Source organism: Crotalus tigris, unplaced genomic scaffold, assembly GCF_016545835.1.
Source record: "Crotalus tigris isolate CLP2741 ecotype Arizona unplaced genomic scaffold, ASM1654583v1 scf7180000024117.2648584, whole genome shotgun sequence".
NCBI lineage: Eukaryota > Metazoa > Chordata > Lepidosauria > Squamata > Viperidae > Crotalus > Crotalus tigris.
This window is the reverse complement of record NW_024100394.1, coordinates 2,430,214-2,456,767: the sequence shown is the minus strand read 5'-3', so window position 1 is coordinate 2,456,767 and position 26,554 is coordinate 2,430,214. Positions and strand designations below refer to the sequence as shown.

The window sequence follows — 26,554 nt, the reverse complement described above, 5'->3', positions numbered from 1 at the left end:
AGCTGCCTGGTCATGAAGACATCATTCTTCCAGAACCTAAATTTCTGAACCTAAATAACTGTCCAAAAGAAATCAAGCAACATTTAATATATTATGGTTGGTTGTACAGTGAGCCAGATGTTTGCATTGAATTTGGCATTTTTATCCCCTTACAAATCACTCCCAAGGACCTAGGATAGGCAGATATTATTGCAGGATCCAATCTAGGTCAGTCCTCAGGGAACTTTTGTCTCACCAGAATGTGGTGAGAGAGACATGTTCTGGTGAGAGAGAACCAGTGGTGGGATTCGGCCAGTTTGCACCAGTTCGGCAGAACCGGTAGCTAATTTTTTGTTGCCCAGGCCCAGAATGGAGTTCCAGAAGCGGCATCCAAACAGGGAACCAGTTGTTCACATATTTGAATCCCACCACTGGAGAGAACTTCCCTCAGGATGGGCTCCAGCACAAGTCTGAAAGCTCAGAAAACTAAACTTCTGGTCCCGGTAACCGACCCAGATTGGATCCTGAAACATAATCCCGGGACACATATATTTTCCTTCATTCACAGATGTTATTGTTGAATAATATAAAAGGATGTTGCAGGATATAAACTGTTCTGAGCAAAATTAGCTTTTGCAACTGACTGGTGGTGATCTTGTCAATGCTGACGGTATTCAAGCTGTGCTCCAGACAGTTTGGGATTGCATCCAAGGCATCTTTTACTATTGGTATTCCCTTTGCTTTCTTTTGCCACAGTCGTTCTATTTCTATTTTCAGGTCTTTGTATTTTGTTATCTTCTCCAGTTCTTTCTCTTCTATAGTATTCTGCTGTCTCCATTATCTCGGAAAATGACACGACACAGCATTTCGCAGCAAATGTCTTTCTCAGCTAATGTCATGTTTTTAAGATACTCTGGTGAAACTGTGTGTGAGTCTGTAGGGAAATGTGGCTTATTTGAATCCAGGGACTAGGAGTTAGAAGAAGGCAAGAATTTAGTGCATGCTGCATACACAAACAAGAACAAGCTAGATTTTTTTTTTTAAAAAAAAATAGAGATAGTGTGGCAAATTAGAAATTGACTAGAGGGTTTAAAACTGGATCTGTCGATAAGGTTGTCCTTGAAATCTGCTCATAAATTCTGATGTCAATGTTGGGAGGCAAGACAAAATGTGTGTGATTTGAGTGGTGCCCTAGCTGAGCCGAAAGACGATCAGCTTGGCTGCCTAAGGAGAATGAGGTTTTGGAAACACTAATATAGTGCTAGTGCTGAATCAAGAAAAAATGTCACGTGTGGCAAAGCAAATGTCTCACTGAACAGGAATGGAGTAGGACATGTTCTTTCACTCAGCTGCATGAATAAAAATTTCCAAAAGGACTATTTCAATTTTCATATGGTGTTATGTGTGATCTGAGTATAGGAGCATACATATTGATCTAGAAGCATCAGAAAAGCAGAAGAGAGATATAGTTCTCTCATTTAATATAATAATAGCAGTCAGACAAAGGGGAAAAACAGACAAAAAACAATGATGGCAAATTATGTACATTCATGGCAGCTACACGAAAGACTGCTTGATAAAATTGGTTTTTCTGATGTCCAGGTTTATGAAGGTGGCTGTTAGTATTGCTCAAAATTGTTTTATGGCTTTTCTGAAAAGGAATGCAGTAACATGTCTTTTGAAGCAGATAGTAATATTCTATTTATCCCTAAATGTTTTTTTCAGAGGACAGCCTAATATATATACTGTGAATTTTGCCCCATTTTACAATCTTTCTTTCCATCATTGTTGAGTGAATCACTGCAGTTGTTAAGTTAGTAACACAGTTGTTAAGTGAATCTTGCTTCCACCTTGACTTTGCTTGTCAGAAGGTGGCAAAAGGTGATCACACGACCCCAGGACACTGCGACAGTCATAAATATGAGTCAGCTGCCAAGCACCTGAATTTTAATCATGTGATCATGGGGAATGCTGCAACAGTCATAAGTATGAAAAATGGTCATAAATCACTTTTTTTCCAATTCTATTGTAACTTTAACATTCACTAAATGAAGCATTGTAAGTCGAGAACTACCTATGTATCTGTGCATTAGTGATAATTACTATTTTTGTACAGGGTGGGACATGAAATGGCGGTGAGCAGCCTCCCTACCTGGTCCTCTATATATATGTGGAGTAATTACAAAGGGCCCCAACAAGCTGGGGATGAAGGAAATTTTATTCTATCAAAGCTGTGCTCCCTTCTGAGAAGACTATTGTATAGCGTTATCAGCCCAGAACAGTGCTGAAGCAGATTGTCATCTTGAGTTTTTGATGCTGATAATCAGGAAAAAGCAGGAAACAAGGCTGAAAAGTACCATTAACAATTAAGAAAGACCATTTCAGTAGGTAATAGACAACCAGACAATTGGGATGGAAGGAAATATGTTGAAGGTTTGTAATTTGTCACTCTCTGTGCCTCACATAGAGAGAACAATCTAAAAAGGTGATAATGCTTTCATGTCTCCTATGAAATTCAGTAATGAGATCATTAATAGCCATTTGGGAATTTCAAGCGCATTGAAGGAAACTGTCAGCATTGCTTTCTCCTCTTCCCTATCCCCAAAGAATGGAGTTATCTGATTTCAAAGGCTTTTTAATGGGACATCCCAGGGTCATCCATTCATTTCAAAAGGTTTACTAGGATTTGCTATTTTGAAAACCTGCTAGAAAGCAACTTGCACAAAAGGACCCCAGTATAACTAATAATACATCAACCAATATCTAGAAACTACTTTAGTAAATGGTTTACCAACAGTGATATGTTCAAAACAACTTCCCATTGCAACTAAGATATTAGAAGATGTTTACACTGCTGCTTTCATAAATGATCCTGAAAGATATTTCAAGGAACATCCACTTCTTGGTGTGACTTGGTATACTTTGGAGGAGGGGGGATTGTGTAGCTTTCAATATAATGATCCAACTTGGACATCACGGTGGAAATAAGGAGCTGTGTATCTATCTGTGATGGATGAATTTAAGTTTCTAATGGAAGAAATTTATGGCAAAAAATTTTTTGGACTATGGTACTATTTCTGTTACACCACTGTGCCCAAAACCTGGTTCACTTAAAGCAATCAAATCATTCTGAAGATACAACATAACTTAATTTGCATGTAATCAATAAGTCTCTGTATTTCTCTCTCTCTCTCTCTCTCTCTCTTTTTCATATATATACATATATATATATATATATATTTCTAATTTCATTAAAAACATGAATCCTGGGTGAAGTCATATTATAAAAACAAATAAACACGAACACCAGGAAAAAATTTAAACTAAAAACGTTTAATCTAATGCCAAGCTTTCATCGGTCAACTACCGACATCACCAGGGCTTAAAACATGTCAATGGGAGTCTCCTTTATAGTGTTGGCCAGTTTTTGCGCACGGCTCCTGGACCTCATCATTGGTCCATTCAATGGTCCTAATAGGTTAAACTGTGTATTGGCTGTTTTCCTGATGTTATTTCAGGCTGCTGCTCCGTTACTTACTTCCCTACCTCCTCTCCCTCTTTGTGCGTATGCTATTATCTATCCCCCCGCTGCAGGCTCCTAAAGCTTGCGTATTCCTTCCCCCCTTTTTATATATATGTATGTATGTGTGTGTATGTGTGTGTGTGTGTATGTGTGCATATTTGTGTGTATGTGTATATGTATACATACACACATACATACATATATATATATATATATATATATATATATATATATATATATGTCTGTGTGTGTGTGTGTTTATATGTTTGTACATATATAAAATATTTCCAAGCAAAGCTTGAGCACTTTGCTGAGCATCCCTGAGCAAAAACAGAATCACAGCATATATACTCTTGACCTACTCCATTGCAAAGATAAAACAAAGGAAAAAAGCAGAAAGTGTAGATTACAACTTGGGGTTAAAATGTTTTAGAGAAATCCATCTGAGTGACCTTATGGCTACTTATCCCTTCCTACTAGATTAGCATGCTAGCCATGCTATCATATTCATATGGGCTACTGGTTTCTAATTCACATAGATTTGGTAATGAATGCAGCTTACGTATGTGTGTAGGGGAGGACCTTTTACCATTACAACACCATGCAGCCATTTGAAATCTATATATTAGCCAACTCATTTTCAGTTATTGCAAATATGGAATGTGTATATTGGACTAGTATTTTACAAGTTACTATCACATTATCTCTTTAAACAGGAACAAGAAAGAAAAGAAAAAAATGTTGTATAATTAATTAATATATACAAATGGATAAATAGGAACATGCTTCATGGCTTAGAATGGTGAAGTCAACTAATTGTTCTTAATTCAAGCAAAGCATTGCTTTAGAGCAATTAATAAGTCAGCATCTGATTATCAGGGTCAGCATTAAGGAGATGCAGAAAATATTAAACATTATAACTACAGCTGATAATATATTCAGATAATTTTTGAAACAGATGCATTTTGTTTGGCTCTTCCTTGGCTTAATTTCTGATAAAGGATAAGCACAAAAGATATGGTTGCTGGATCAGACCAGAACATCAGATTTTTTTTTTTTAAGCAGGCATATGTTGAGCTGACATAAGTGTAGAAGCAGATTTTTAAAAAAAATTAAAATTTTTTTTTGAAAAGCCAGAGAACCCTATCAAATGAATTTGGAAACTTTCAGAAAAAGATGGAGGAATCACTAGAAAGGCTGGAAAAGGAAAGATAAACAGGAGAAATCTTTATCCCTGCTTCTTAAATCTGCTGGATCAAAAGCCATCCCCAGCATAGATTCCAGCTGTAGATGATTATAAATACAGATTAATTTCTGCTCCATAAAAAAACTAATTCTGAAATGGAGTATTTGGAAATAGAGAACTATCTCATGGGCTAGAGAATGGGTTGGATTAATATGTTCAATTCACTATTTCCAACAAGCAACTCCTCCTTACAGAGATTCAAATTATTACTGTGAACATCTTGTGTCTATTCCCCTTGGCACTGAAAGGACTCTCAATGTATAGAATGGCTCCCATTTTCTTTTTGTGAAGTATCTTTTAGATGGTTAAGGATGATTTCTTAGGCTGCCTTATTGTTTTATTGATCTACATGCTAACCCTAAAAGCATTTCTGGCTGAACAGCAGGATAAAAATGCTTAAATAAACATTGTAAGTTTGGAATGTTTAAAGAGAAACTTGGGCACAATGTGAAACACAGAAAATGGAGGAAAAGTTTAAGTAACTTTGTCTTATATTGGGTAGTTCATCATCTTTCCTTCTCCACTGAGAATTTTTTCCTACAGAAAAGGGATTGATGAAATACAGGCTTCATTTGGCTAATGTTTCTCTTAAGCTCCATGTAATCACTGAGCTGCTTGCTTAAGACATGTCACATAAGAACATTCCTCAGCTCTTCCTGTTGATCACTTATACAGAAATAATAAGTTACAGCATGATTTACTTCAATTCATTCCAATATCTGAATCCATTTTCACATACCATAAATGAATATTCTGCAAGTTAACAGTAGAACAATTGAGAATTTTTGATAGAAGAAAAATTGTTTCACTAAAACTTCATTTTAAAAGATGATAAAATGAAACATTCACTTACGGACAAATACACTGATACCTTTCCATATTAACTTGAATAGATCTTGAGTGCGGTATTTCTTCCAATATGAAAAAAAAATTACATGGTTTGTTTTCTTTTACAGTGAAAAAGGCAATTGAGCTGAAATCGAGAGGCGTCAAGATGTTGCCCAACAAAGAAAACAATCACAAGAATTCTTTTTGTAAGTTTGTCACTTTTTCTTTAAAGAATTAAGTCCTAAATCCACAACACTTTAATAGAGGACCAGTGTTTTAAGGTAAAACATGCAAGATGATTAAAGTATCAACTAAAAAAACCATTTATTAAACAAGATACACAACAGCCACCATTAGATTGTTTTCAGTGCTTTGTTGATTTGCAAATTGTTGATCTGCTGTGCTATGTTATGTTTTGTTACATAGATTTCCATGGAGGAACATTCACTAAACTAGGTGTTAAGTACTTCGTTCGCGCGCGAATGATGAAAACACATAGTGAGGTTAAACAGCTCTTTATTCTTCTTCTAACAACAACCGAACAAACAGGCAAAGGCAAGCAGGCTTTTTTATGTGACCAGAGATCAGGACAATGGCAAACAAAGTATCAGAGCATTTCTGCACCTTGTGCATGCGCACAAGGCTGTCTCTGTTCTGTCTGGTCCCGGGCAGCAAACGCCTTGCGCATGCGCACAAGGCTGGCACCACTCTGTCTGGTCCTGGGCAGCTTTTGGAATGCCCAGGACCCATGCAACATCCCAAGTCTGCTTTTACAGGCTCAGGACACAACACTAGGCATCATCCAGCTCTTTCCCTTAGTCAGTCCATTGGACTCTTGTCTGTGATCATGCTTAGCAGGAATTGGGCTATAGGAATATGTGCCACCAACAAGAAGTGAGGCAGTAACAATATGGAGCTATTAACCTGAAGACCAACAGTTCAGGCCTATTGGCCCTCTGTTTCTTTCTCAGAGGAAAGGAATAATTGAATAATCAGTTTGCAAGAACCAGACTGAAATGGCTAGAATATCTCCTGAAGAGTAAGAATTTTCTCTCTCAGCTATATATGACAATGGATCTTGATTTGCTATGTGCCCAGAAAAGACATTTGCTACCCCTTATCAAGAAAAAAATGCCTTAGGATAATCCCAATGTTCTCTGCAGTATATTCTTAGGAAATTACAGCACAAAGACAATGGAAAAGAACAGTCAATACAATTTTCACAGCAGCAATATTTCAGATATTTTAATGGTCATCCTTCAGCATTTTAAACTGTGGGGCACTTAAGGCAAGGCTTTTATTGTGTACCTGCTTTGTCTTATTCTAGGAATGTTATGAATCACCCTAGCATGTGTATGTCTACGTACATATAGTGCCAATGTTTCCCCAACTAAAAAAGGTTCAGTCAAACCTTCCAATTTCTTGCGAAAAAAAAAAAAAGGTCTCATGAAGTTGGAAGGTCTAACTGAACTTTTTTTAGTCTCACAAACCCCGTTACCCTGCAGCAGGAGAGAAACACACCAGAGCTGGAAAGCAGGTTATAGTGAAGAATTTTTTTGGCTTTCAGAAAGAGGGAGGAGCTGCTTGATGGTGCGCCAAGCTCTATAGCAGCACTGGGAGAAGAAGCAGCAGGAAACAGGGCTGCCATTTCGAGAATGGAGAAGGGAGATGTGGGGTGATGCAGGGCGGCAAGCAAGTGCTCTTCTCTGCATCACTGCACAGAGCTGTTCCCCTCCCTATTCTCCATTCTCTCCAGTGGAAGCAATGGAGGGCTAGCAGAGGGAGGCGACAGTCACAGTGCAAGCCACAGGAGAGTTGGTGGAGGAGAAGGAGGTGGCAATATGCCGCACGTCCTTCTGCCCTATTGTGGCAGCCAGGTGAGACGGAGTGGGTGGGATCCTAATTAGGGCTTTTTTTGAGTATATTAGACCCAGCCTCACGAATCAGGGTAGGTCTTTTTTGGGGGGTAGGTAGTAACAGAGTACACAGTGTCTTTTACCCACAGATGTTCAATTTTGGGAAATAAATTTAGTTGGTGGAGAAACTTCAGCTAAAAGAAAGTTAAGAAGTCCTTCCTTTAGTCAAGTGATAATTCTGACACTGAATGATAAGCATCAGTTATTCATACTTCCATAACTTTGGAAAAACAATCAAGGTTCTGTTCTGTTCCATTCCCATCTTTGAATGCACTAGAACTCTGCAAAACCAAATTGACAAAAACATTGCTTTGTATTATTATTATAATTATAATTTTCAGAGACACACATACACACATAATCACATCTATACTTTATTATTTAAACTTTTTTCTTCTGCTTTGCCTGGTTTTTGAAATGCCAGACCACCTTGTCCCAGTATTATAAGGTGGTACCTCAGAGAATTAGAGGTCACAGTGTATTTAAACAAATGTCTGCTTCATGTTGCTCTGTTGACTATTGAGTGACTTCCCAGGGCTGCATATTTAGCATAAATGAATGTGATCTTTCAGTAATGTTTTATGTAAAAGGTTAGCTTTGGTATAATCTTATTAACTAGGATTTGCCATACTTTAGAAATTGTTGGTTTTGGATACAGTACTCATGAAGGGTTTTTTTGTTTTTATTTTTTGACATTGCAGTTTTTGAAGGCAGCAAATTCTGCCTATGATGCAAATCTTTTAAAATATAGCATTTAATTACAGAAAGTAAAAAAAAAAAAGCTGCATGCAGTCATCTCACAAACCATTGCTGATCAGATCATCCATTTGAATTATTAATGGAAATGGTCAGCTAATTAAGTTCAACTTTTCACTAATTCATTATTGTCGCCAGATCTATAAATAATTTTTGCCAGAAATATTACAATATTACTTGTTAGATGCACTTAGACTTTATTGCAAAGTTTCTGTGGAGAAGTCTGGGGGTGAATGTGAATCGGGGAAATAAGGCAGTAAAAAAATAATATTCCTGGAAAAAGTTTCAGAAAATCATTAGGACAAGAAGGAAGAATTGGCATTCCATAAGGCATAGCCTTATATAGAACCAGTTTAATGCAGTGGTCAATGCATCAGGCTAGAAATCAGGAGAACATAAGTTCTGCTCCTGTCTTGGGCATGAAACCAGCTGGGTGACCTTGGGCCAGTCACTGTATCTCAGCCCTAGGAAGCAGGCAATGACGAACCACTTCTGAGAACCCTTGCCAAGAAAACTGCAAGGGCTTGTCCAAGCAGTCTCTGAAAATCATACACAATTGAATGGAAATTTTTTAAAAGGCATAGCACTACCTTATTTGATAATACTTTTGCAGTTGTGTATAATAGTTAGAAGTCTCTTGGGTAGGGTATCTGTGGCATTTTGCTTTAATAACAGAACACTTTATTATATACATATTATTTATGACATATTGCTCTGTTCAGAAAGATTGGGACTTGCTAATGATTTTGTGGTAGATCACCTTGCTTTATTGTCAAATGTGGACAGTTTTGTCTATGCACTCGGTTTCCTCCATAGTGAAAATGGGTGAAAATTAGTTCTCTGAATAAGACAAGGAAGGGATATCTAAAAGAAAAAATATTCATTTGCTTGCCATGGCCTGCATGGCTTGCCAGGCAGAAATGCTGTTGAATATTCTGCGGCTAGTGCTGCTTGTTTACTTTTGTAGTGTTGATGTCCCATTTAGTGTAGAGATGAAGAAAATTGAGTTATTCTTAAGGCGATGGTTTTTGCCATGTAGAGGCAAAGAACAAATGGCTTTACAGATTCAGTATTGATCTGCTGTAACACATTTAGATGAATTGATGGTACATGCTGTGTTACTCAGCAGCTGATACACAAATAGCTAATTCTGGGCCATAATATCCCTGCTGATTCACTGCTGGATGTATGCATAAAAGGTGGTAAAAAGTATGATTTATTTTAACTGTTTGAGGAAAATTATAACTAGCATAATCCATAGGGATAAACACATTTTAAGATAAGCATTGTGGTATCATTGTGTAAATATCAGCCTGATTTATCACTGTGTTCTTAGCATTATATGTAACAGCTTTGAAAAATTAAAATTGTACATTTCATCAATTTCTCATCCTATCCCCAAAGTACAACAAAATATTTTTGAAACTTTTTCTACGTGCAAAATACATGCATTTATTATATTGCGGTACATGAAGGCTGATGTCTTCTGAATAGCTGTTTTGGGATATTGCAAATTCTTGTGAGATGCATCTTTATACATTTATCAATAGAAGTAAGATTATGTCACACTAATCTGGATATGCAGAGACTATTTTTATCCCTTTAGTGGTCACTTCCTGGTTTGATTGATATAGTAATTTATTTCTTCATCTAGAAGGGTGAATGTATCTTTCTTCAGATGTGGTTGAGAGATTCAACACAGGCCATGCTAGCTAGAACTACTCAGGACAGCTTCTGTAATGTCACATGATTCCTTGTAGTACATTTCTTGAGGATTTTCATTAAAACTTCCAGCTTTATCCACTCAAAGCTTTCAAAAAGTGAGTAAGGGGAACTCTTACATGGATTTCTTGCATTTCATTGGATAGATTGAGTAGCCATATAAATTCAGTGAATAAGTGCATAATAAATAATGATGTCATGCAGTGGTTAGAATATAGTATTTTCAGGCTAATTCTGCCAACTGCCAACAGTTCAATTCTCAGCAACTCAAGGTTGACTCAACCATTCATCTTTCTAAGGTCAGTAAAATGAGGACCCAGATATACTGGCTCCATAAACTGCTTAGAGAGTGTTGTAAAGCACTGTGGAGCAGTATATAAGTCTAAGTGCGATGCTATTGCTATGTTGCTTCCTAATTTGAGGGGTCTCTACAGTGATATTTTCTGAGCTTTTGTATCCTCTTTCACAGAGGGAACCATAATTTTGCTTTGCTTTGTTAGCTTTGACAATATATCAAATGCACATAGACTTCCTTTCAAAGATAAGAAGGGTGCTAAACATAGATAGTATTGTTGCTGAATGAAGAAAAACCTAAAATGATGCTTTGCTTAATTTTGTGATACTTTTGTTACATTGGTGAAAGAATGGGAAAGGGGGAAGATGAGCAACTGAGAGTAATCACTAAAACATTACAAGAAATAAAACCGAATAAAACTTTTCCTTGACTTGGTGACTGGCACATCTAATTTTTGCATAGTTCCCCCTGTTTTCTCAGTTTTCCCATTTTCCTGAATACATATTTCCAGACAAAATTCATAAAGAGGATTTCAGATAGAGCCTGGAATTGTTTGTCTAGTTCTTGATCATTGTAAATTATCCTAAGAACCTGAAAACTGCCCATAGGGAGATGGTATAATATATCCAAGCACCAAGTCTAAATAATATAATAATATTTAATAGAATATTAAATAGGAGATGTAAATCAGATGTTAATACTATGTTGACTAAAATATATTGAAAATAATCAGGATTTCTCCCTAGAACATTGTTCTTTGGCCCCAAAGAGGATCAGCACAATTTCAGACTGTGGCCTTTGATTTATAATGCATAATCCAGTTTTATAATTTATAGCTCAATTATACAATGGAGATTACTAAAAGAATAAAAATCATCAGAAAAAGGATCCACTAACAGTCAGAGAACTGTTAGAGAACATGCCAGTTATGGAATAACTTTTTCCCTAGTCATCCATCAAGGATTATATGACATATATTATATTAACTATCTTTTGTTTATATACTGTATTCTTGGACAAGTTTTTTAGTAGTTTGGGATTTCACTGAACTTAATAAAAGGTAGCCAGTAATTTCAATAGCAACTCATTAGTGCCCAACAATCTACAAATTGTTAGGATAGAGAATTTGAAAGCTTTATATTTTGGAAATGAAAGTAGGAGTCAAGATCAATAACAGTCTTATAACTTTTTGGTTGTTTTGGGGAATAAGAAAATTTTTGTGGGTGAAAATGAGGTTCATGGAATTAACTTTTGATATAAAACATTTATATAGCCTCGTGTCTTATAACCAGCTTTGGGAGGCTTCCAATCAAAAGTAAAACAACATAAAAACATAATAAAATTATAAACCTAACTCACATTCAAAACAACAAAAACCTGGTGTTAAGTCACATACAGATAGTCCTCAACTTACAACAATTTGTTTAGTGACTGTTCAAAGTTACAATGACACTGAAAAAAGTGAGTTATGACCATTTATCACCCGACTGTTACACCATCCCCAGGGTCATGTGATCAAAATTCAGATGCTTGGCAACTGGCTTATATTTATGACGTGTCCCCGGGTCATGTAATCACCTTCTGCAGCCTTCTGACAAGTAAAATCAATGGGGAAACCAGATTCATTTGACAACTGGGTTACTAACTTAACAACTGTAGTGAATTACTTAACAAATGTGGCAAGGAAGGTCATAAAATGGGCCAAAAACTCACTTAACAAATGTCTCACTTAGCAACAGAAAATTTAGGCTCAACTGTGATCTTAAGTCGAGGACTATCTCTATAGACTCTTATCCTATCACTTATCCTTCCACTTGGCCTGCAAGTTGTTTTCCTTGCTCCAGAATATGTATGTTGTCTTCATTTGGGGACCTGACCACAAATCATTTCCTAACATAACAATAACAACAATAATTAAAAGTCTATTTCAACAAACCTCTTAATTCTCCTTAATGCCCACTTGCCTAGAGCTGACAGATTCACTTCTGTCCTTTTTCGCAACATGAATTTACAATTCCATCTCTTTTGCTGGTATGAGAAGCGCCCTACACACCTTGCATAATGTAATTCTTTATATACATTAAAAACTCCTTTCAAATAGAATGCTCATATATTTGGCAAAGAAAGTCAAAAGACAGGAACGGCAATTTGAAGAGGTAAAATACCCAGGAATTGTTTTTCAATGTATCGTTGTGCAGGAAGCACATATTTCATCTCCCTATTAAATTGAGGCTAATGTGAGCTCTGAAACTGGGGTTTCTGTTAAGGATAAAAATTGCTGTGCTCTCCCTTTGACCTCTCTCATTGGTGCTTGGGTCATCTCTCATTTTGTCCTGAACAATTTTTGCTAAGCTTCCTTTTTCTGCTTCTTTGCTGTAGTGCTGGTAATAACTTTAGGAGTTTGCTTAAGTGCTTGTATCTTAGAATTCAACTTGATTCCAATTAGTCTTCATAACTCTTAATGACAGAGTGAAATCTCAGATGCATATGTGACTGTTGCCTGAATATTACCCAGCATGGATGGTGGTGGTGATTTATTTAAATTTGTTATAGCTGCACATGCTGGAAGACTCTATGAATTGAATCCAGAAACAATAACAGCAGTTAAAAAGATATAGCTACTAACAATGGTGGGATTCAGATATGTGAACAATCAGTTCTCTATGTGAATGCCACTTCTGGAAATTCATTCTGGGCTTGGGCAATAAAAAAATAGCTACCAGTTCCGCCAAAGTGGTGCGAACCAGCTGAATCCCACCACTGGCTACAGAGATAACCTAAAGTAAAACAATCCTTATAATTACTGAGATGTAAAGATTACTAGGATCATTTGTACTAATCTGAAATTAGTGAGCATTCATTTCCAGCATGGTATTTACTGAATGCCTATCAACCTCCCAATTAATGTGCATATCACCAATTACAGCATTAATAGCATTCATGGTATAAAGATTTGACTCTTAAGTCTACTGGGTGATGTCCTGAGTATCTGCTGGATGGCATCCTGGGTAGTTTCATTTTCTCCAGCAGATTTCTGTAATGTGGTCATTTCCCACAAAAGTTTCAATTTTAAAGGGGCATCTTTCTGTAAAAGTGTATCCCACAGCAGTAGTATGTCTTATTTTACTCCGGGTGATATGTTCTACCCCTAGGGGTAGCACAGCTGCCTATAGTATTCTGGATCCAGGCGTCTTTGCCCCAGAAAGAAATTCTTACCTTATATCCATCTGCTTGCTCATTAGGTCTTTTCAAATAGTGGGAATGTTGCCTGGTCAGCTCGATCATGTAGACTGAAAAATTACAGGTCTTCCCCCTCCCCCTCTATTACTTAGCAAGGCAATATGCCTCATGGAGCTACAAATAAATATCTCACAAACCTTCATCCAAGAAAAGCCAAATGCCAAGAGACAGATAACCTTTTAAAGTCAAAAATGCATTCTATAAGTTCCTGTCCCATTCTGTAGTTTCTGCCATAAAATATAAAGTATTCAGCAATAATGATAGGCTGGGATTTGTAGTTGGTGCAGTTGGGCTGCTGTAAGTCTGCAATGTGAGCTTCACAGGAACACAGAATTTTCAGGGGATTGTGTGACCTTTGCAGCTAAAATGGTAAGAATTCGGCCATCCTCTTTTCTTGAGGAATATTATTTGCAGCAAGCCACCTCTCAAACCTATCTCTTTTAAAAGTTAACTCCCCTGCTGGTTCAGAAAACAGTTGCTCTTCTACCCATTACTCACTGTGGTGCAGATAAAGTGCACAGATAACTTTCCACCAAAACACTGTGACCTGCATTAAGCTGAGGGACAGAAATTCTTCCTTTATCATCAGTGTAATATTTTTAGGATTCTGTTAAGGTGATCCTAATTAAGAGACACTTCTTGGTCAGCAGGAAAAAAAAACTATGACGAGAATAAATTTATTCTGAACTGCTATACAGCCTTAGTAACATATCCTTTTGCCATACTTCTTGATGCATCAAACTCTAAATCTTTAATTATTCCCATACCTGAATTGCAACAGTGCTGCACAACCGTGAAATACTAAGCAGACAACCTAACAATTGAAGTCGGAGAAGGGAACACCTGCATTTATTTATTTATTTATTTATTTATTTAATCTCCCAACAAAGTCAGTTTGACTCTTTCCAGCTTACACGATATAAGAACATTTCAGAGCATCTGCTACTTGCCTGAGAAATAAAAGCAATTCAAAGCAAAGCAAACCCTGTAATTCTAACAACAAGCTAAAAACAAAAAAAAAGAGAGATGGTGCAATCTTAATTAGAATGGCTCAGCCTTCATCAGCTTCCCAGAAAGGGCCACACAGTCTATTGTAAGAATATTCTACCAAAAAGCAGCAACTCCTGGTTTCAGCCTCCTATATTTCCCGAAAGTTGAGAACTAGAAGCCGGGGGGGGGGGGGGAAACAGCCCCAAACTTTTTTGTTTGTATAGCTTCCCCATTCCCACTCAAAGCTTTTTAACTAATGTTTCAGTGATTGCTTGGGAGACTTGAAAGGACAGGTAGGGATTATCATGGAGAAAAATCTATCTATGTACTCATTGGCAGTTGAAAACTACTTGATAGCACATAATCAATAGTTCAATCAATCAATCAGGATTTTAGTGCCTTTAATGTCAAAGAGACTTGAACGGAGATATTTCTGTTTAATTTCTGGCTAAAGGGGGGGGGGGTTGACCCTGGTCTTTCAGTTCTGCAGGATATCTTTAAATCTGGCTAGGTGAGAGTACTAGTGAAGCAACTCTGCCTATATATACTTGGATTAAATTGTTTCTCTAAAAGATTTGATTACCACTCTTGAAATGATTTCATTTCCAAAAGCTTTATTTTAGTGACAAAGTATTTGAATATTTTCTTTTTGTTGTGAATGAATATGATAAATAAATTACTGCCCTTTCTTCAGTGATTGTGGTGAATTATATTAATCTCTAAAAATTACATAGCTTTCAAAGGAAAATTATTTTCAAATTTGATCATATACGTGCCTTTAATTTTCAAAAGCAAAGGTTCACTGTATGTTTTAGTGTGATTTGATCATATCATTGTATAAACAGTAGGTTCATTATTGGCATTAAGATTTTATGAAAGAGATGGCAAATGTTAACCATTGCACCACATCTTTCAAAAATCCTGGCACACCAGGGAAGTACCTGAGGATTGGAAAAGGACTGATGGGCTTCCCATCTTCAAGAAGGGGGGGGGGGTGGAAACAACCCCAGGAAACTACAGACCAATCAGTTTAACAGTTTAACAGCTGGGAAGATCCTAGAAAAGATAATCAAAAAATAGATCTGTGAACATCTAGAAACAAACAAAGTTATAACTAGTAGCCAGCACAGGTTTGCCAAACCAAGCTTATTTCATTCTTTGACAAAGTGACAAAAACTAATAGACCAGCAAAATACTGTGGATCTAGTATACTTAGATTTCAGTAAGGCATTTGATAAAGTAGACCACAATCTACTCCTTGGTAAGCTAAAAAAAGGTGGAATAGACAACATCACCACCAGCTGGATCTATAGCTGGTTGACAAACCGTATTCAACTAGTAGTCCTCAACAGCACTACATCCACATGGAGAGAAGTAAGCAGTGAGGTACCACAAGGTTCCATCTTAGGCCCAGTACTCTTCAAAATCTTCATCAATGACTTAGATGAGGGAATTGAAGGAGAACTCATTAAATTTGCAGATGACCCCAGAAGACAAACCAGGATCCAAAAAGATCTTGACAAACTTGAACAATGGGCCCTTTCCAACAAAATGAGTTTCAATGTGAAGAAAAGCAAAGTTTTACATTTAGGCAGGAAAAATCAAAGGTACAAGTACAGATTGGGCAAGACCTGGCTTAAAAACAGTAACTGTGGGAGGGACCTGGGAGTCCTGGTGGATGATCACTTAACCATGAGACAGCAGTGTGCAGTAGCAGCCCAAAAACCTAATACAATCCTGGGTTGTATAAACAGAGGCATAGAATCAAGATCAAGTGAGGTATTAGTATCGCTTTATAAAACCCTAGCAAGATCAAACCTTGAATACTGCAGCCAATTTTGGTCACCATATTACAAAAAAAGATGTTGAGAGTTAATTCAGAGAAGAGCAACTAAGATGATCAAAAGCCTGGAGACTAAAACATGTGAAGAATGGCTGCAGGACTTGGGTTTGGCTAGTCTAAAGAAAAGAAGAAATAGGGGAGACATGATAGCAGTATTTCAGTATTTGAGGGGCTGCCATAAAGAAGAGGGATTCACGTTATTCACCAAAGCACCAAAGGGCAGGACAAAAAACAATGGTTGGAAACAAAGCAACCTGGAATTAAGGAGAAAGTTCCTGACAGTGAGGACAATTAACCAGTGGAATTGCTTGCCCCCAGAAATTGTGGACGCTCCGTCACTGGAAAGTTTTAAAAAGAGGCTAGACTGTCATTTGTCTGAGATAGTATAGATTCTCCTGCTTGAGCAGGGGGCTGGACTAGAAGACCTCCAAGGTCCCTTCCAGCTCTATTCTATTCTATCCCTCAAAAGAAGAAGTATTTTTTTTATCTTAACAGTTAAATATAAGAGGTGAAGTGGTTGCAAAGAATGTTATTAACTGAAAAAAAGTGTTATTCATTGCCACTATTAATGTACTACTAAAAAATTAATGTGCTCCTGCAAGCTCATTCTTGCTTCAGTAAAAGGCATGTTGGAGTAATTAAAATACAAATTATTTAAGTATGTAAGAAAAAAATCTTACACGCTTACATAAATACTTATAGGAGGATTGTTTAACCATTAAGACAACACATTTTTATACAATAGGGTCTTTTTTAATATAGCAGTGATTAGCATACATGAAATTAATGTTCTGTTTTGCACAGATATAAAAGTAAAAGCAATAAGCCATTGAGTTATTCCATTGTTCATTAAATCTCTTGACTGTTGATTCCTATAATCTACACATTCTTCTCTATGTTTACACCCAATAAAACTATGCAGAATAATAAAAGTTCTAAATAAAGGAATGAACAGTATATGGATAAAAATATTATATGCATCCATATTTTCCCAAAGTGTTTTTCCCCCTCACAGGCACTTCTTCTGAAGTAGGATTTGGATAGGGACCTATCAGTCTTACCAAGTACATCAAACAGGAAACATAATGAGCTAATTCTATTTCATTGTAAATCTACTTTAAGGGAATCTTACAAGTCTGAAAGTACATGTCTCCCCCATCCCACCTCCTATACCAGAGGTCTGCAACCTTTTGGGCACCAGGGACTGGTTACATGGAGAGAGGTTTTTCCGCGGACCACAGGGAGTGTGTTTTTGTGTGCTGCCTGTATCCTATGGATAGGGCTTGTTTGTGTAGACCGGTTGCTGGCATGCCGCGGACAGGACTGGTCTACAGACTGGGGGTTGGGGACCCCTGTTCTAAACAGTCCAGGAAGGGTTTCTTCTTAGTTTCTTGCCCTTCTCACATTCCCATTGTGGGTTCAACTGCCTTTTATCTGACCATTTCCCTGTCTTTTTTCTTAACCTCCCAAGGTCATTCCCATGTATCATTTATAGGATTTGAGTATGGGAAAGGTCTTTTTAAGCACTACAGGTAGTCCTTGACTTATGACCATAATTGAGCCCAACATTTCTTTTGCTAAGGGTGAAGTGACTTTTGCTCCGTTTTGTGATCTTTCTTGCCACAGTTGTTAAGTGAATCAGTGTAGTTGTTAAGTTAGTACACAGCTGTTCAGTGAGTTTGGCTTCCCCATTGACTTGATGGAAGGTTGCAAAAGGTGATCACATGATCCCGGGGTCACTGCAACTGTCATAAATACATGTCTGTTACCAAACTTCCAAATTTTGATCAGGTGACCATGGCGATGCTGAAATGATCATGCGTGTGAAAAATGGTCATAAGTTACTTTTTTTCAAGGCTGTTGTAATTTTCAGTGGTCATTAAATGAATTGTTGTGAGTTGAGGACCACCTGTATTATTTTGCCCATTTACCCTTACTCATGCTATTAGCTAAAGAAGGACCCAGAGGAATATGTTTATTAATATATAATATATAGCAGTTGGTTGATTGAATCTTTTGTTATTGAGGGTCCATCTATAATCATGGCCTTATCAAAGAAACTTAAAAGGTTTTTTTTTAAAAAAAGGAATATGCTAAAAAATTGGGGCCACTGTCTTTTTCACAGAAATAGATCCTAGGATCTAGCTTTCTTTGACAATCTGGAAGACGAGGACTTGATAAAGTGTTTTTTTCTGTGTTTTATTTTTTATTATTACTAGAATTCCACTTTAGATAGATAGCTGACAGTATCAACATTAAAATATTTCATTCAATATTAGTCCAATGTGAAGTTAATGGCTTCATTCTGCCCTTGCTGAGAATTGTAGATGTTGCAGTGGAACTACTTTTGACAGTGGGAAAAATAACAGCAGCATTAAACTCTCACAGCTGCATAAAGCTTTAATGAAACAAGAGGGATAATTACCCAGATCTATATGTTATTTTATTAAATTGTGGAAATTGCTCCATAAATCAAATTAGTAAATTATACTTGTTTCTGCAAAATAGGCCATTGTCACTGCAGGAGCTAAAATATCCTTCAAAATATTGTTCACAAATCTACAGTAGCTGTGAAGAGAAATGCTGTCTAAATGCATTTGGGAATAAAAGCATCACTTGCCAACCAGAAATAACACAAGGTGCTTGGTTTGTCAATTATTAATATTAACATACAACTAGCAGAGATAATTTCTGAAGTAACTAGAAAAAAAATGTATAAAAGAACGTATCGTCCTCAAGGGCTCAGGGAAAGAATTGTAGAAGCTGAATTATCTATATTATGAATATACCTTATATATATAATATCTAATAAACGGCCTTTTGAAAATAGGATATAGAATGTGTTATACTCATTTTCCTGATCCACTGCAGAATAAGGCCTCCTCCTTGAAGATCAGTGTAGTCCTGGAGTTACAACCATTCCTTTAGTGGCCACTCGAAATTACAGTGGCACTGAAAAAAGTGACTTCTGATCATTTTTCACACTGATAAACTTTGTAGCCTCCCCATGGCCATTAGAATTGAGATGCTTGACAACTGGCTCATATTTATGAGAGTTGCAGTGTCCCAGGGTCATGTGATCGTCTTTTGCGACCTTCTGAGTCAAAGGGGAAGCCAGGTGCATTTACAGCCATGTTAAAAACAACTGTGATAATTCACTTAATGACTGTGGCAAGCGAGGTAAAATTGGGCAAAATTCACTTAACTGTCTTGCTTAGCAGCAGAAACGTTGGGCTCCATTGTGGTTGTAAGTACAAGAGTACCTATAAAACAGCGCTTCCAAGGCTCACTCAAACCAGGTGTTCCAGAAGAATACATGGGCAAGGGTATTGAAAGCTGCCAAGATATTCAAGACAAATGACAAGGCCACACTCTTCCTGTCCAGTTTCTGGTATAGGTCATTCAGCAAGGCAATGATCAGTATGATATCCTGGCTGAAAGCCTAACCTAAATTGATGGAAAAACCCCAATATCATTCCTATACAACTGAAACTTGCATAAGCGTTCCCAGAAATGGAAAATATGTTTATACCTGCCATATCAAAGGAGGAATTTTCCAGTAACTTTAATCCCTCCTTTAGACATTTGGTTGTGGTGGGGGTGGTGACATAGGCACCTAAGTGGTACTTATGTAGACAACCTTGAGTTCCTAGAGGAAATGCAAGATGTAAATATAACACAGTATTTGAGGGGCTGCCACAAAGAAGAGGGCATCAAACTATTCACCAAAGCACCAGAAGGCAGGACAAGAAACAATGGTTGGACCAAAGAGAGAAGCAACCTGGAATTAAAGAGAAACTTCCTAACAGTGAGGACAATTAACCAGTGGAATAGCTTGCCTTCAGAAGCCGTGGGCATCACTGGAGGTTTTTAAGAAGAGACTAGACAGTCACTTTTCGGAAATGGTATAAGTTCTCCTGCTTGAGCATTAACCCATTAAAGCAGGAAGCAAAATTATTCATGAAAACTATATATTCAAACCTGATGTTTCATGCACTTAAAACATAGAATAATAGAATTGGAAGGGACTTGAAGATCTTCTAGTCCAACCCCCTGCTCAAGAGGAGACCCTATACCATTTCAGACAAATAGCTGTCCAATTTCTTTTTGAAAGCCTCCAGTGATGGAGCACCCACAACGTCTGAGGGCAAGCTATTCCACTGATTAATTGTCCTCACTGTTAGGAAATTTCTCCTTAGTTCTAGGTTGCTTCTCTCCTTGGTTAGTTTCCACCCATTGTTTCTTGTCTTCCTTTTTGCAAAGAATGTGTTGAATCTAGTGATATATATTTCAATATATGTTCTGTTACAATTTCCTAGAGTGAGAACAATGTGCAGTAGCTGTAGTCCCGAGTATTGTGAAAATCTAGGACTTGAAATTCTGAACCCACAATCCATCAAGGCATATCATCTAACACAAAGGACTTCCATGTGACCCATAAATTGGTGCTTTGGATTTTGGTATTGCTTATCTGACCTTTACTACTTCACAAAACTCAATTTGTTACTTTATTATGAAAAGGTTGTCATGAAGAATCAGGAGAGTAAAAATGAGAGCACTGATGGCCAATCACCCTCATTGTGGGATTATAATAATGCATTGTAACTAGAAATCAGGCAAAAGAACCATGCAACTTCTTCTTTTTTCATCTTTATTTATTCAACCAGATTGTCACTTAGTTTTCCTGTTTTGTTTAGCTTAATTATGAAGATGAATGGTAAGTATGCTCCCATAACTAGCTTTGTGATATAGATTATTAAATTCAGGCAGATTTTTATTCCTACATTGCGTAAATGGTGCCATAATGAAAAGTTGTGGGGGGTTTTTTTTGGCCTTCCTTTATTCACAATGAGATCTTATCCTTAAATGCGTTAAATCACACTGTAGGAAGAATGCCCTAGACTGGAACAAGAAGTTTTATAATAATTCATCATAAATAATGCCTAGGCATGTCACCCTCTGTAGCAAAATCTAGCCTCATATGGCTTGCAACGACTTAAGAGGAGTCTGTATTAGTTTTCCTTAAGCCAAAAAGTCAGGAGTACATATGTTTCATAGCTGATATGCCCTCTTTCTTTAGAAAATCATAGTTTTCCATGACAATAATTTAAAATGAAGACACACCACACACAGAGACACACACAAACACACACACACACACAAACACACAGAGAGAGAGAGAGGGAGAGAGAGAGAGAGAGAGAGAGAGAATTATCGCTACTCTGATTGTTTTTTAACCTAATAAATGCTTGCCTCTTGAGGTAGTGGTGCCCTGGATGTTGGATTGCTGATCAAAAAAACAAAACAAAACAAAACCCAGTTATGGATGGTTGTAAAAATACCAAGAGAGCTATTAGAGAGATTGTCTAAACTTTTCCCACTTGGTGTTTTCTGCTAAAAAAATCTTTCCCTTTTATCCAGCAGTTTTCATCACCCTCATGCAGCTTTGTAGACATATATTTACCTTGACAGATACACAGCTAGAGCGTGCTGGGCACAAAAAAGTATTGGAGTTGCTGCATATGTTTGAAGTGCTAAAACAGCAGGCGGGATAGGGTTAAGTGCTGCATTACCTCTCGGTGCTTCACTTTTCTGAACAAACAGAATCTCTTTTCTGAACAAGCAGAGAATCTCTTTGCCAATCAAGAAGCAAGCAATGGCAGTTGGGTGTGACCAATGGCAGTTGGGTGTGACCATCTATTATCTGAGCTGAGCTGCTGACCAGAGAATTGTTTTCATACAAAAGAGGTCTCACACACAATTTCTGTAGTGTGTGCAGCTTGAAAACAAGCACAGCCTGTTTAATCTAACCAGATTCATGACTGTGGCATAATAATATCAACATTGCCTATGTCTGAAATGGAGACGATTGGGAAAGTCAGCTAAAACTGCATGGAATATACAGGATGGTGGTGGATAAACCCTAGTTCAGCAGAGATAATGTAATGTCGGGAGGCTGCAGTTTGAATCAAGTAATCTAATAACCAGAAATTCCACTCGGGGTCTGGGTTTTTATTTCCTGAGCTTTGCTCAGGTAAATGAGGTCGTAACCCATTCCAAAATGATTCATTCAGATGAATCACCAACCAGTTAGTCACTCACTAGCCTAAAAGACATTTATACTTTGCCTTCAATCATAGATGGATGATTTCCAGTTGTTTATAGAATGAGACAATGAGGGGTCTTTGATGATCTCTGAGCTTGGTTTCTTTCTTGCAGAAGTTCCATTACCCAAACTAGGTAATATCATCAGTGCTAGGAGGGAGTGGAGTTTGCTCTCAATTTATGTTCTAGTGGCTTGCCCTGTTAGTGCTGGTGGGAGAGGTTTTTTTGGTTGGGCTGTTTATTTTTAGCGTGTTTGGCAGTTCCTTGATTGGGATATTGTTTACTTCTTGATTGTTGGTCTGATATTAATCTAGGTGTTAATCTATGCTTATCTGGTGGGGAGATGTTTTGGTCTTTGGACAAAGGTCTCGTGCTTACTTCCACCATAGATCATGGCAGGAAATTCCAACATGAGGAGAAAGATGAGGAGAAAGATGATTGTTGGAATGCTGCAGACATAACTGGATTTCAGCAAAATTATGCTTGTTCTTCTTCTTCTTGTTGTTAATTGCAAAGTCATGTTCGACCTATCGCGACCCCATGGACAATGTTCCTCCAAGTCTTCCTGTCCTCTACCATCTTCTGGAGTCCATTTAAGTTCACACCTACTACTTCAGTGACTCCATTCAGCCATCTCATTCTCTGTCGTCCTCTTCTTCTATTGCCCTCAATCTTTCCCAGCATTAGACCCTTCTCCAGTGAGTCCTTCCTTCTCATTAGGTGGCCAAAGTATTTGAGTTTCAACTTCAGGATCTGGCCTTCTAAAGAGCAGTCAGGGTTGATCTCTTCTAGGACTGACCGGTTTGAACGCCTTGCAGTCCAAGGGACTCGCAGGAGTCTTCTCCAGCACCATAGTTCAAAGGCCTCAATTCTTTTGCGCTCAGCCTTTCTTATGGTCCAACTTTCACAGCCATACATTGCAACTGGGAAAACCATGGCCTGGACTATACGCACTTTTGTTGGCAGGGTGATGTCTCTGCTTTTTAGTATGCTGTCTAGATTTGCCATAGCTTTCCTCCCCAGGAGCAAGCGTCTTTTAATTTCTTGGCTGCAGTCCCCATCTGAGGTGATCTTGGAGCCCAGAAAAATAAAATCGGTCACTACCTCCATTTCTTCCCCATCTATTTGCCAGGAATTGAGAGGGCCAGATGCCATGATTTTGGTTTTCTTAATGTTGAGTTTTAAGCCAACTTTTGCACTCTCCTTCTTCACCTGCATCAAGAGGCTCTTTAGTTCCTCTTCACTTTCTGCCATTAGAGTGGTATCATCTGCATATTTTAGGTTGTTGATATTTCTCCCGGCAATCTTAATTCCAACTTTTGATTCATCTAGCCCTGCCTTTCTCATGATGTGCTCTGCATATAAGTTAATTAGGCAAGGCAACAGTATACAGCCTTGCCGGACTCCTTTTACAATTTTGAACCAATCAGTGGTTCCGTGTCCAGTTCTCACTGTTGCTTCTTGACCCGCATATAGGTTTCTCAAGAGACAAATGAGATGGTCTGGTACTCCCATTTCTTTAAGAACTTGCCACAATTTGTTGTGATCCACACAATCAAAGGCTTTTGCATAGTCAATAAAGCAGAAGTAGATGTTTTTCTGGAACTCCCTAGCTTTCTCCATGATCCAGCGTATGTTGGCAATTTGATCTTTAGTTCCTCTGCCTCTTCAAAATCCTGCCTGTACTTCTGGTAGTTCTCGATCCACATACTGCTGGAGTCTAGCTTGTAGGATTTTAAGCATAACTTTGCTAGCATGTGAAATGAATGCAATGGTGAGATAGTTTGAACATTCTTTGGCATTGCCTTTCTTTGGAATTGGAATGTAAACTGACCTTTTCCAATCCTGATGCCACTGCTGAGTTTTCCGAATTTGCTGGCAAATTGAGTGTAGCACTTTTACTGCATCGTCTTTTAAGATTTTGAATAGCTCAGCTGGAATACTGTCACCTCCACTAGCTTTGTTGTTGCTCAGATTTTCTAAGGCCCATTTCACTTCACATTCTAGGATGTCTGGTTTGAGGTCAGTGACCATCTCATTGTGGTTATCTGGGACGTTAAGCTCATTCTTGTATAGTTCTTCTGTATAGTTTTGCCATCTCTTCTTAATCTCTTCTGCCTCTGTTAGGTCCCTGCCATTTTGGTCCTTTATCATGTCCATCTTTGCATGAAACGTTCCCTTCATATCTCCAATTTTCTTGAAGAGATCTCTGGTCCTCCCTATTCTGTTGTTTTCTTCTATTTCTTTGCACTGTTCAATTAAGAAGGCATTCTTATCTCTTCTAGCTACTCTCTGGAATTCTGCATTCAATTGTGTGTATCTTTCTCTTTCTCCTTTGCCTTTCGCTTCCCTTCTTTCCTCAGCTATTTGCAAAGCTTCCTCAGACAGCCATTTTGCTTTCTTGCATTTCTTTTTCTTTGGGATGGTTTTAGTTGCTACCTCTTGTACAATGTTGTGAACTTCCATCCACAGTTCTTCAGGCACTCTGTCTATCAGATCTAATTCCTTAAATCTATTTGTCACCTCTACTGTATATTCATCAGGAATATGATTTAGTTCATACATGAGTGGCCTAGTGCTTTTCCCTACTTTTTTCAATTTAAGCCTAAATTTTGCAACGAGAAGCTCATGATCTGATCCACAGTCAGCTCCTGGTCTTGTTTTTACTGACTGTATAGAGCTTCTCCATCTTTGGCTGCAGAGCACATAGTCAATTTGATTTCTGTGTTGACCATCTGGTGATGTCCATGTGTAGAGCTGTCTCTTGGGTTGTTGGAAAAGAGTATGTGCTATGACCATCGTATTCTCTTGACAAAATTCTATCAGCCTGTGTCCTGCTTCATTTTGTACTCCAAGGCCAAACTTGCCTGTTATTCCAGTTATCTTTTGGCTTCCTACCTTAGCATTCCAGTCCCCCATGATGATAAGGACATCATTTTTTGGTGTTAATTATATGAGGTGCTGTAGGGCTTCATAGAACCGGTCAATTTCATCCTCTTCAGCATCAGTGGTTGGGGCATAGATTTGGACTATTGTGATATTGAATGGTTTGCCTTGGATTCGAATTGAGATCATTCTGTCATTTTGGGGATTGTATCCCAGTATTGCTTTTCCTATTCTTTTATTGACTATGAAGGCTACTCCATTTCTTCTGAGGGATTCTTGCCCACAGTAGTATATCTGATGGTCATCTGAATTAAATTCACCCATTCCTGTCCATTTTAGTTCACTGATTCCCAAGATGTCGATGTTCAGTCTTGTCATCTCTTTTTTGAGTACGTCTAGCTTGCCTTGATTCATGGATCTTACATTCCAGGTTCCTATGGAGAAAAAATCTTTGCAGCATCGGACTTTCCTTTCACCACCAGATATATCCACAGCTGAGCGTCCTTTTGGCTTTGCCCCAGTCGCTTCATTCTTTCTGGCGCTACTAGTACTAGACCTCTGCTCTTCCCCAGTAGCATATTGGACACCTTCCGACCTGAGGGGCTCATCTTCCAGCGTCATATCTTTTTGCCTTTTAGTACTGTCCATGGGGTTTTCATGGCAAAGATACTGGAGTGGTTTGCCATTTCCTTCTCCAGTGGATCACATTTTGTCAGAACTCTCTGCTATGACCTGTCCATCTTGGGTGGCCCTGCATGGCATAGCTTATAGCTTCACTGAGTTACACAAGCCCCTTCGCCATGACAAGGCAGTAATCCATAAAGGGGAAATTATGCTTAGCACACTACTTAAGCATAAGTGGATATACAGCTAACTAAAATATCATATTCAAATGGTCCTTCATGCAATCAGTTGAATGCCACAATGTTCAATCTACTCCCTATATTTTTTCAATATTATTATTAAAGATTTGAATGAAAAAGTGGAGGGAATGTTTATCAGTTTTGCAGATGACACAACATTGTATTACTCCTGAAGATGGGAATAATATTCAAAATTATCTTGATAACATGCAGGAATGGGTAAGAAAGTAAGATAATGAAATTTACAGAGAGAAATACAGTATTCTTTTCCTGGAAAACAAATGAAATGTACAGATTTAAAATGGTGGATTATTAACTTTTCCAACTGAAAACATAGTGGAAAATTAACTTTTTCCATAACA

At 37.8% G+C, this 26,554-nt stretch overlaps 1 protein-coding gene across 1 annotated transcript in view; it reads left to right on the top strand.

Annotated features, from left to right (window-relative positions):
* CSMD1 (CUB and Sushi multiple domains 1) overlaps positions 1–26,554 on the top strand; it is a 510,216-nt gene that overhangs the window by 165,660 nt on the left and 318,002 nt on the right. Inside the window, exon 3 of the mRNA XM_039322597.1 lies at positions 5,705–5,782. Coding sequence (XP_039178531.1) covers positions 5,705–5,782 — 78 coding nt within the window. The remainder of the gene's footprint in view (positions 1–5,704; positions 5,783–26,554) is intronic.